The sequence below is a fragment of the Carya illinoinensis genome, chromosome 1 (genome assembly GCF_018687715.1).
Source record: "Carya illinoinensis cultivar Pawnee chromosome 1, C.illinoinensisPawnee_v1, whole genome shotgun sequence".
Lineage (NCBI taxonomy): Eukaryota > Viridiplantae > Streptophyta > Magnoliopsida > Fagales > Juglandaceae > Carya > Carya illinoinensis.
Window position 1 is genome coordinate 28446690 of NC_056752.1, and position 12087 is coordinate 28458776.

Sequence of the window (12087 nt, forward strand, 5' to 3'; positions counted from 1 at the left end):
TTAGGGAGAGGGTTTGAGCGGTATGTATAACCAAGCTCACCCATAAATCCTTTGTGAAGGTCGTGCAGTATGTATGTGTTAGGGACCTTGGTCAAGTCCTTAAACACTATGATCTTTTGGTCTCGCTTCACCTTATGATGACCGAATGTGTCTTGTTCTCTTGCTTTGCCTTGAACAAGTAATGGCAATGAAGAGTCCCTAAGTTAATGAAGGTATGGTGTTTAGTGGTGGAATTGATGATGATGATGAGTTCAGATGATCTAAGTGATGAATTTGTGTGTTTGATGCAATGTTGAACTATTTGATGATGTCCCTTAGTGTTGGCGCCTCTTGGATGATGATTACGGTTGGTAGGGTGAAGTGAGGCTAGGGTTTGGATGGTGGCTAAGGGGAATTACGAATTTGGAAAGAATGGATTGTGAGTTTAGGGTTTCGACTAGGTCAAAGATGGAAGGACTCTTTAGTCTTTGAATGAGTCTAGGGTTACTCTTAGAGTTAAGGAATTTGGATATGGAAGATAGCATTTGGATGATAGGTAAGGTGGCTAGGGTTTGATCCTAAATGATAAGATGGGTGGGAGTTGTTTAGGACTTGGAGTTTGACTAAGGAAATGGATATATTTCGATTTTGGATGGATTGGAAGATGGAAGCTGAGTTCCTAAAAGGTAGGAGATGATTTAGGGATTAGGGTATTTCGGCTAAGGCAATAATGGTGTGATGGGTTTAGTGTTTGAGTGGTTCTAGGGTAGTTCCTAGAATGAAAGGCTTTGATATGGCAAGTAAGACAAGGACTCCTATGCTTTAGGGATTGATATGAAAGTAAGACTAGGATTCCCACAATGTAGGGATGTGGATATGGAAGTAAGGATTAGGATTCCTAAAGTTGAGGGATGTGTATATGGAAGGAAGGATTAGGATTCCTAAAGTTAAGGGATGTGTATATGGACGGAAAGATTGGGATTCCTAAAGTTAAGGGATATGGAAGGAGGGATTAGGATTCCTAAAGTTAAGGGATGTGCATATAGAAGGAAAGATTAGGATTCCTAAAGTTGAGGGATGAGATGGAAGATAGGGTAGGGTTTCCTAAGTTGTAGAAATTGTTTATGGAGGCTAGGCTAGGGTTTCCTAAAGTGTAGGAATTGAATATGGAGAGTGGCTATGGAATGATGAAATCAATGGCTTAAAATGGTGGAATGTATAAGGCAATGGGGTAAATCGGCTATGGCAATTAGGGATGATGGGGCTAGGCCTTATGTGAATGATGGACAAGGAAAATATGGACTTGGGAAGTGGTGGGTGTGATTTTTGTTTGTAGAATGTGGATTTGGTCTTTGATGAACAAAGGGAAGATGAACTTAACAAGGGAAGATGAAGACTTTCTTTTTGGTATTTGGGGATATTTTGAGAAATCAAAGAATAAGAATAATAAGGCATAGAATATGCTTGATATGCAAGAAAACATAAGAACAACTAGGAAAATATATGAACAACTAGGAAAGATATAAGAACAAAGATATATGGAAGAACAAAGATAGATTGATAAATAATTCACCACCTATTCACGAATAGCAAAGTGATGAAATACAATCTATGGATAAAGAAATTCAACAACTATTCACGAATTGTAAGGTGAAGAATTGAATCACCACCTATTCACTAATTGCAAGGTGATGATCCTCTCCTAGGGGTTCACGAGTTTCACCCAAGAAGCCCAAGTGCAAAGGCACCGGCAGTGATCTTAAGAACACAACTCAAACTGTCCACAACAAAAATATGCCAAAAGATGTGAAAGAAATGACTAAGGGTCTATATATAGAGATTACAAAGTGGAAACTCCCGAAAGGTCCCTTGAAAAATACTAAAAGAAAATAAATGGAAATAATAAAATAAGTCTAGTCTTGCATGGGCTAAGGTGGCCTAACCTAGGTTGTCCATGCATGTCTAGGACCTTGTCCTAGAGAGTTTTTTGTTGGGGTCTTGATAGTATGATCGGGCGTGCCTCATTGACTCTTGAGCTTGGCGAGAGGGGTTGAGCGGTATGTATAACCAGGCTCACCTAGAAATCCTTTGCAAAGGTTGTGCAGTATGTATGACCGAGCTTACCCATAACTCCTTTACAGAGGTGGAGAGGCACGTAATCCTAGCTCTCCTTGCTGACCCTCGTGTTTGGTGAGAGGGGTCGAGCGGTTTGTGTAACTGGGCTCGATCAGAAATCATTTGCAGAGGTCATGTAGTATGTATGACCGGGTGCTCCTTGTTGACCCTTGTGCTTGGTGAGAGGGGTCGAGGGAATTGTAAGACCGAGCTCACCCATAACTCCTTTGTGGAGGTCGAAATGCGCATAAGCCTAGCTCACCTTGTTGCCCTCATGATTGGCAAGAGGGATTGAGCAGTATGTATAACCAAGCTCACCCAGAAATCCTTTGCGAAGGTCGCAGAGTATATATGATTGGGCGCACCTCGTTGACCCTAGCGCTTGGCGAGATAGGTCATTTTTTGTGTGCACTGTAGAATTTGAACAGACATAAACTTATATTGACGATTACTAGCCTGTCTTGTTGGGTTGACATGGGAAAGTTCGAAGTCTTTCTTCATCTGGAGGAGGTGGTCTCTTTTGAAGCCATGTCAGGTAGTCTTGGGATTATCCCACACTCTACCTAGTGAGTGGTAGGGGTGCCTCAACCCACACCCTCCCTTTCAGACCCCCGGGAGAGGTAATCATCCTTTTGCCATGACAGGACGGGGTAATATTCGGGTAACCTCATGGCTGATCCTGCTCTCCTCCGCAGGAGAGTTAGGGCTAATTCAGGGTTAGTTATGCCTGTTGACCTTTATGTGGAGGTAGTCTGTTCGAGCAGTGTGTTTAATTGAACCTGCTCCCATCCTTTGGTACCATAGGGAAATCATGTAAGAGTTGGGGTGGTGTCGTGCCTACTCTTCGTCATGGCAGAATGGGGTAATGTTCGAGCAATCTCATGCCTTGACCCGCTCTCTCCATGGGAGGGTCGAGATGGCCTCTGGTTCATCTTGCCCTTTGGTACCTCGAGGGGAGGTAATTTGTTCGGGCAGTATGTCTGACTAAACCCGCTCCCGTTGGTTGACACCCACAAGGAAGTTAAGGTGTGTCGGGCTGGCTCGCACTTCGTCGCGAGAGGGAGAAAGTAGCCTTCAGCATTATGCCCATCCCTCTGTTACCCTGTGGAGAGGTAATTGGTCGGTGAAAATTTAATATTTGAATGAGGTAATTTTCGTCGGAAATTTTTTCACTGAATCCTAGAAAAAGACTAGCATTTTTCATTAAACAGAGTTCATACAGCAAGGAATTAAATTTACAAAATTATAGGAGGACCCAAGTCGCTTTTCATTTTCCTTATATGCACCCGTCTCCCCTCTTTAGCCGGGACAGTTCGCATCCTGACAAGAGCTTGTTGCGGCTTTATGAGAGGCACATATTAGCGCGGCTTGTCGTTCCCTTGGTTGTTGGCTTCAGCTCCTGCATATAGCATTCTCATGCCGAGGCTTGTTCTCCTCGGATTTCGCTTATCCCTTAGGCTATCGGGAAGTTCACCTCTAGGTGGTAGGCGGAGATGATTGCTTTCAACTTGTTGAGGGTCGACTGAACGATGATGGCATTATATGAGGAATGGTCTCTTACCACCAAGAAGTCAACCATGACAAGTGTAGTATGAGAAGTGCTGCCTACTAAGAACAAGATGATCGTCTCCACTGGTTGGACTATAGCTGCATTGGGGCCAGTAGGAGCCAATCTTTGTCTATTCACATAAGGGTGAATGCTTCCTAGAACAAAATATCCAACGAGCTACCGTGGTCCATGAGAATCCCCCTAGTGGTGAAGTTGGCGATTTGCATGGTTACCACCAACGTGTCGTCATGTGGATAGAGGACTCCCTCCTTGTCAGCTTCTTCGAAGGAAATTATTGGGGATGGGTTCACCCCTCCGGTACTTAGTGAGGTGGTAGGAGGCTGAGTAGACTTCCCAGTATTGGGCTTCCCTTGTTCCTCCCGAACTAAGTTGGCCCTCCACTAGCGAATCCCTCTACGATAGTGCAAATTTCTCCCCTTGGAGGTACCTCTTGGTGTGGTTGTTGTGGAGTGGTGTGCGGTGGTTCTCGTTCGACTTCCATTCTTCTTGGGCTGGCCATTCTCCTCTACCAATACCCCCTGCCCGGGCTCCTCTCTCTGGAGTGTCCCCTCCATGGCCGCTCTCCTTGTCGGGGTGGAGGGTGTCTGGTGCTACACGGTCTCCCCAGTGTGAAAAGCATTCCTCAGTATTGTGGGTGGTTGACTGAATGTTTGCAGTAGCGAGACTCCTCCTGGGTTGGTAGTCTCTCCTCCCTTTGGACGGTGAATGTTGACCGGTCATACCTGTATGATGCATTTCTTGCGGTAGGCTCTTCCTTTCTTCCTTCCCACTGAGGTTACAGAACCTATCTTGCATGTGCTTCCTTTCTTCTTAGTCGTTGTCACCTCATTCTTCCCATCTGGACCCCTGGTGACAAAAGGGGGGCTATTGTCACTGAAACTCTTGGTGGGAGTGAAACCAAACTTTTTCCCATGAGATTATAGTGGTGGATAAATATTGGTGAGAAGATATCTTTTGCAATGAGAAAACAATTTTTCTTCACAAGTTGATATCGTGGAAGGCAAAAATTATATCAATTTTGTTGGTGATTTGCCCACAAGACCCATAATGCTTAGTACCCTACACACTATTTTATTCGACAATTGAATATGAAGTCCTAGCAGGCTTATGACTCCTTGTTAAATAATTTACCAAATAACATCGGAGGCAACTGATTTCACACTTAGAAAGGATCGAGAAATTAAGCCATTAGTAATTCTTGGCTAAATTGGGACTCAAACTCCTAGTAGGTGTCATTGAAACCTAGTAGACACAAGGGTCGAGATAAAAAGTTGCATCCAGCCCCTTCAAACTCATCCAACCCCAAGTTCTTAGACAGTTAATTCATCCCCTAACTCTAGGATATGTAAAGTTAGTCTTAAATCCATGAATTTGGCTTTTAAATTGTTATATAGCCATTCTCATTCACCATAAAGTAGGTCAGGTAGGACACCACCATACTTGCAATATTGATGGAAACAGTTTATACAATGCTTTGCTAATAGTTTTTTCTAAAAAGCTATATAGAGGGGAAGCCCACTTGGCTTCCATCCACTTAAGTTTATCCCAAAACCAACAACAATTTTTTGTTTTTAAAATTTATCCATGGGAAATTTGATGATAAGAGATTGGTTACCTTTTTAGAAAAATACCTGTTTAGAAAAACTTTATGGCACTGAAGTTTCCATAGAATAATTCATGGGTAAAAAAACTTTCTGACTATTGCTTCCATGGATAAATACTCTATTTGTACCACAATAGTCTGGTTGGCAACATAATTTGCCACGGAGGAAAACAAGTATTGTCGTTATAAGTTTTCATGGGAAAAAACCTCTTTTGCCACGAAATGATGTTCTGGTGGGTAACATATCTTTGGTCATGAATTATATGCCACGAACGAGCCACCAGAAGAATTGGTGGAAAAAATTTTTATCTGATGAATACATTACTTATTCTGACCACTAACTTTCACGGCAAAAACTACAATCTGTTGTAGTGACATTCGTCTGTTAGTGAGTTTTTCAACAAGTTGTTCCATAGCCGCCATTCTAGTTTCCATGTTGACTGAGGCTGCTACTTCCTTGTCATGAACCAACTGAGGACGGGTCCTTGCAAGCATATGAAGGACATGTTTTTAGAGTTTTTCGTATTCCACATACAACGCCACTATTAACGGCATGTTTCATACACCTAAAGGTCAGGTTCTTAGCGATCCAGGTCTTTGGTTTCTTGGGCTTGAGATAACAAAGAAAGAGTTGGAAAGGGCAGCCCTGGGATGGCCCGGGAAGCCTCTGATGCCTAAGTCAGTAGTAATCTCTTAGGGTTTTGTGAAGTAGGAAATACGACAAGTAAAATGCTCGGTTGGAAGGATTCGATCCCTTTACCTGAAGGCCATGGATCCTTATTTACCCAACCCCAAGGGCCAGAAGGCCATACCCTGCGACCTAGGGGGGAAGGAATGTCCTCTTAGAACTCCCTCTGCCGTATTGCCTTTAATGCGACGTGGCCCTCTGGGTTAAGTCATTAATGTGACGTGATTGTCTGGTGAACTCATTTAATGTGGTGTGATCTACTAGTGTTGCTTTGGAGTCCCGTCCCTTCTCTCTGGCTTGTTTCCCTCCCTTTCCATTGGTTTGGCTTCTTGTGTTCCATGTGTAACATCCAATCCTGACCCAGACAGGCATGTCCGTCTTATGTGGGTTGCGGGTCCCATGTGGATTGCTAAGATACTCTGCAAGTCTGGGCCAGGTTTCTCAGGCCTTCTGGGGTGCAGGGAACCCTCCTAATGGGCCAATCCTCATGGGCCTAAGGCCTGGGGGCAAAATTCTACCCAACACCAATATTAAATAGAGCTAGATTTTTTAAGGCAAAAGTTTGATCCCATTGTAAAATTAATATTATCTATTATCTCTAATCTGTTCAACCATTCGTTTTTTGTTCTCCTCAAAAACCATGGTTTTGAGGAGAAAGATCAAGTTCTCTATTGATGAGTGAATCAAAATATGTAACTCATGATTTGTTGTTACCCACGACATGTTTTAATTAAGCATCTTGAATTATATAATTTATTGTACTAATTCATCTTTATATTAATATATACAAAAAAATTATATTATATACAAAAAATAAAATTCTTACTAAACTTTAATGTGGCCTCAAAAGATAAATTTCCTAGGACACCACCGCTAATCATAACATACACATTCTACCACATTCATTTTATTTCGAGTAATGTTATATATAGTCACTTTTGCATATTTTATGTACATTTTACTAATATAATTGGTTGGATTAATTTTTTTTAATACATAATTAATCACATCAATAAAATGTATAAAACAAAATATACAAAAAAATTACATATAAAATTTATGTTCTTTTTAGATGCAATGAAGGCAGGATACACAAAGATATAACTCTTTTAATACGGCCTGCATTAATATATAATATTGCATAAAGTACTGTCGACCTTTAATCCCTGCTTTGAAGAGAGTACACCAACGTCCATCATATAGGTTGCTAGCTAGCTTCGCCATTCCAAGCTGCCTAGGTCGGGCTTGACGTCAATATTGAGTCCTGTAATAACCGGGATTCGCTGTTCTTTTTCTCTATCTGGATTGTTTTTACGTAGGTGCCAATGCTTCAACAAAATGGTACACTGTTGAAATTGATCCTCGAGAGGCTCAGGCCAGTGTACTATAAGGAGGGCAGCTACATTTTCCGGGAGGGAGAACCTATCGACCGGATGGTCTTCCTCACGTCCGGCACAGTGTTGAAACTCAGGACCATCAATGGCCAGGGAACCGTACTCGACTATATTGAAAGTGGTGATAATTTGGATGAAGTTAACAAAAATATTCTTGATTGGGGTTTCAAATTAGACTCCCCCACATACGGCCTATCCAACCTCCCAATCTCTGAAAGCACTCTTAAAACCCATACGGAAGTTGATGGCTTTCATCTAAGGGCCAAGGAACTGATGGAAGTGTTTCGCAAAGCACCTTCTAATATAGAAGAAGCTGGCGTCTACTGGACGCCATGGAAAGTCCAGATCGATCATAGGCAGCCGGCCCAAGGTGGTGGTTCCACGAGTAGTACTTAAGCGAGTTGCGAAGGTCTGTGCAAATGTTTTCCAACGATACTTAAGGGTAAGGGTAAAAATAGGGAATGAACGTCGTGTATATATATAATATATACATATATACATACATATATATATATATATATATAATTTCTTTAATGAATAAAAGTGTCAGACGTGGCAGATAGTTTGCTAAATGTACCGATGTATGCATGTTTATCATCACAAGCTTCATTGATTGGAGACATGATTGGGTATTAATTAGTGGCTTAACGTATGATTACTGTAACTGTCAATTTGCAAAGTCCATGCTTCCACTACAACAAAATACCAATTGTCGAGATGATTATTATTATTTAGTGTACGGAAATAAATTGTCCAAAAAAGATCTTTTTGAACGGCTTTTTTCTTTTTTTTTTTGGTTTATAAAGACCATTAACTTCATTAGTAGTTTGAATATAACTTATATAAGAAATAATAGTTTAACAGTTTTATTTGATACGGTAAGTTAGATGAATAATGTCCATTTCAATATTTGACACTATCTCCTTTAACATCACCCTAGCTAGCTAGATCACACGCGTCACGTTGTGTATTTACGTTGCAAGGCTTATAACAAGCGCATGTCTAGTGAATTAATTATGAATGAGCAACTATTATATCTTTATATATAAAAAGTGTCTATCTAACAGAATTTTATTGGTTTAACGATTTTTATTGTTTTACCGTTAAAATTAACGCCGTCGTCTAAATCCGTCCGTTAAAGAATTGTAAGCGAGTGATAATGCAAAAGTTCACGCGATTGGAATTCCATTTTCCCGATTCAAAAATCCCAAAAGCTTCCAATCTTCCCTTTGATTCCCATGTGCTTTTTCTTTCGATTCGTGGTTCATTAACGAGGTTCTCTACCGTTGTAGAAGCCTAATGGTCCCAAACCACAGCCACCGAAATCGTCTTCCAAGTCGCCCTCCTCAACTCAGGATGAGATCGAGATATGGCTGAGAGTCACCAAGAACAAAAGTACCAGATAGATCTGATGGTGATGATCTTTATCCCTTTCTTCACCGAAATCTTTATCTGAAATTTAACGTTATTTCTTTGGTTTGGTTTTGCAAGCTCCTCCTGCTACGTTAAGATCATCCCCAGAAAGAGATTTTGAGATTGAATATGTGACCGTAGATGCTAAATCCTCCTCGGCTCTCTCTGTTTTGGTTTTTTTAAGTCTCTATCTTGTCTCTCTTGTTTTCCTCTATTTTCATTCACTCAAGGACACAAAAAAGTGTGCTTCCACCTATTTCTGGCTCGGGAGAACTGAATATCGCTACTCTTTCAGAGGTACATGGGTCTTGGGCTTTTTTTTTTGTTAAATTTATTTCAAGAGTAATTCTTTTAACTGCTATATATGGACAATAATTGATTGTGGTTATGTTTTTGGGCAAATTTGGAGTTTGGGATTTTAGATCAGGCTTCAGATGAACTTTTATTTCCAGTTATCCCAATGCCAACTCTTGGATTTGTTTCGTAGTGGAAAGTATCCTTATCTCTCTCATAGCTTGTCTTTCTCCTTTTTTTTTTTTTTTTTGTCTTATCTGCTTATGATCTGATGGTTTTTGTGGTTTTTATGATCTGATGGTTTTTTGGGTTTTAGTTATCTGGCTTGCTTTCTAATTTGACTTTCAATTAGTAGAAACAAGAGAGTAAATTCAGAAACTGGGTCGAAGATTGCATTAGCAGTTAAATTATCAGCCAAAAATCTCTTTGCTGGGGGCAAAAAGAGAATAGGCACAATGTTTATTTTTGTGTGTACCTGGATAATGGATTTGTAAGATAATTGTTGCAGATTGAGTGTTTGATGATATTTCTTTTTTCTGTGGGACATAGAGTTTCCATCATTTTCTTTCTCATACACATTAACTTGTGCAGATTGCAAAAAACATGGTGGTATCATGAGATTCATTCAAGTTTCTTACTTAGGGGCATCTCCATCTTCTCCATCTAGATTGCTAAAAGCTAAAGCTGCAACAAAGGTAGCCGTTTTGACAGAATTTCCAGAGGTAAAACTATTTTTTTATCAAGTTAAAATTTATTAATGATCAAGAGTCGTATGAAAATTATTGTAAACCAGAGGAATGGTATTTGATAAACCTATGCATTGGGGAAGCTAAGCACATAATGGGCTTCATCTTTATATTGCACTTTTTATTTGGTGAGGCATAGTAGTATAATAATTGTATTGGGTTTAGAGGAGAAAGGGGCTTGAGAGCAAGCTGCTTATTTCAAATTCAATGTCAGAGCCCAAATATAATATTTGATCATTTTATGCATTTTTACAGGATCATAACATTTTTCATGTCACCTGTTTATTGTTGTTAAACAGGTCAATTCTTTAGATACTCTACTTCTCAAAACCTTTACAGTTCGAAGCTCTTATACACAATCCTAAAGTTGTTCACAAATTATTGGTGGTGTATATGGATCAATGGTTCCCAACAACTAGGTAATGCATATCGGTCAAAATAACAATATCAATGAAGTACTATTATTGTTGTACATGATGATATGTGAATGTATAAATACCAAGAAATAATTCACCTTGAAACAACTGTAAACCTTTGTTGGATATTCTGAAATTAACAAACAACTCATTATTTTTCATTGCATGTAAATGTTACCGTACATCCCGCATAAGGAAATTGGCCTTCAAAATGATAAGCTGTATAAGGTGTCCTTGGCACCTTGTGCAAATCTATAGGTGGGATTTTATTCACGACATTGGACCCTAACTTGAATTGCTTGGGGACTTACGTAGCAAAATGGAGAAGCATTCTAAATATAATTCTGGCTAGACTTTTGGAATTGTGCAAGAGTCTAGAGTTGCAGAAATGAAAACCTTGTTAACTTGAAATATTATTTCTATCATTTAAAGGTCATTCCCGAATTGGGCAAGATACAGTGAAGATGCTTACATGGGACTTCTTTACTACACCATTGATAGCCTTAATCCTGCCTTTTATTTTTTCGATGCTGGTTTTATTGTTATACACTTGTAAAACAATGCTTGTTTGCTATGGATTGTGATAGTGTTCAGCTTCACCTACTTGAATGCTTGGATCTATGGCCACTGCTTACTATTTATTTTTTGTAACAAGTTGTTAAGACTTGGAACAACAGATAGTATTCAAATTCTGCAAAATTGAATAATCTTGTGGGTATTTTGATGTACTTTCAAAACATGTAATTATTATATTTCATTACCTTAAGATTATCCAAAGATATTTCCTAAAATTTACTTTTTTTAATATATTAAATTATGCATTAATTAATTTTTTTTGTAAAAAAATTAAATATAAACTAAGCAAACGTGCATTGCACGTTGCTTTCACCTAGTATATATATACACACACGTTATTAAAAACAAGAAGAAATAAATGCAATTCAATGGATGAAGATTAATATGAACAAATAAATGAATGAAGACAAAAAAATATTTAATTAACAAACAGAAGATTAAAATGGAGATTAAAAATATCTCCATTTCAATATGAATTCCTTGTTTTGATTTTTTGGGTTAAGTGAATACTTTTTTAAACGAAAAGTATTGTGTGTTTATCACTTTTTTATATTTTTTGTCTTCTTTTTGGTAAGTTAAATATATTTATATTTCATAAGTGATATATATAAATTAATTACTTTAAATGAAACGATCCTCATCAATTGGAATTCATTTTTCAATGGAAAGACGAAAAATAAAATAAAAAAATAAAAAAAAAAGGAGAAGAAGAAGAAGAAGGTAAAAAGAGTGACCCCTTGCATATAAATGCAACAAAGATTCAAAATTAAGAAAAATATAAATAAGATGCGCTACGTCCCTAAATTTTGGACATTCGCCTAATCAATTCCCGGCCTGGTAGACAAGTGTCCACCTATATCCACCGAGTGAAGATCGTCAACTTCCCTCACTACAACAAAAATTAGATTTAGTGACAGATGAAACTGTCACAAGAAATGGAAAAAAGGTCACGAAATACATTAGGTGACAAACCGTCACCCCCACCGTCACGAAATGTGCGTCACAGAATACATATGGTGACAGTTTACTGTACAAGCGTCACTAAAAGTATTTTTAGTGACGGTTTGTGATGTGTCGTTTTATATAACGTTCGAACGTTTGCTTTTCTATGATGGTTAGAATATGTCACAAAATATTACGTTCGAACGAAAAAAAATAACGTTCGAACGTAAAGTAGACAAATTGACATCCGAATGAGAGCAGGTAACGTTTGTTGATTATTGTTCGAACGTATCATATTTTTGTTCGAACATTTATATGTTCGAACGTTACGTTCGAATTTAGATTCCAACG

At 38.9% G+C, this 12087-nt stretch overlaps 1 protein-coding gene and 1 long non-coding RNA gene across 3 annotated transcripts; both read left to right on the forward strand.

The window, feature by feature from the left end:
* Positions 1–2763: 2763 nt before the first annotated feature.
* On the forward strand, positions 2764–7745 carry LOC122280261 (cyclic nucleotide-gated ion channel 1-like). The gene is made up of 2 exons (XM_043091176.1): positions 2764–2841; positions 7275–7745. Exons 1-2 carry the CDS (start codon positions 2764–2766, stop codon positions 7743–7745), a joined length of 549 nt encoding a protein of 182 aa, XP_042947110.1.
* Positions 7746–8558: 813 nt separating this feature from the next.
* LOC122302303 lies at positions 8559–10476 on the forward strand. 2 transcript variants are annotated; one of them, XR_006240437.1, is made up of 4 exons: positions 8559–8763; positions 8841–9059; positions 9648–9778; positions 10102–10476. It is a non-coding gene; the product is annotated as an uncharacterized LOC122302303 (long non-coding RNA). The 2 variants fall into 2 exon arrangements; XR_006240436.1 differs by lacking the exon at positions 10102–10476 and having other exon boundaries at positions 9648–10095.
* The last annotated feature ends 1611 nt before the right edge of the window (positions 10477–12087 follow it).

What these genes read in the sequence shown, in the direction of transcription:
- LOC122280261 (XM_043091176.1), top strand. Translation starts at nt 2,764, where the DNA reads ATGGCTGATCCTGCTCTCCTCCGCAGGAGAGTTAGGGCTAATTCAGGG. An exon ending in CTGTTGACCTTTATGTGGAG is followed by an intron (nt 2,842 to 7,274) that starts GTAGTCTGTTCG and finishes GTTTTTACGTAG; the next exon opens with GTGCCAATGCTTCAACAAAA.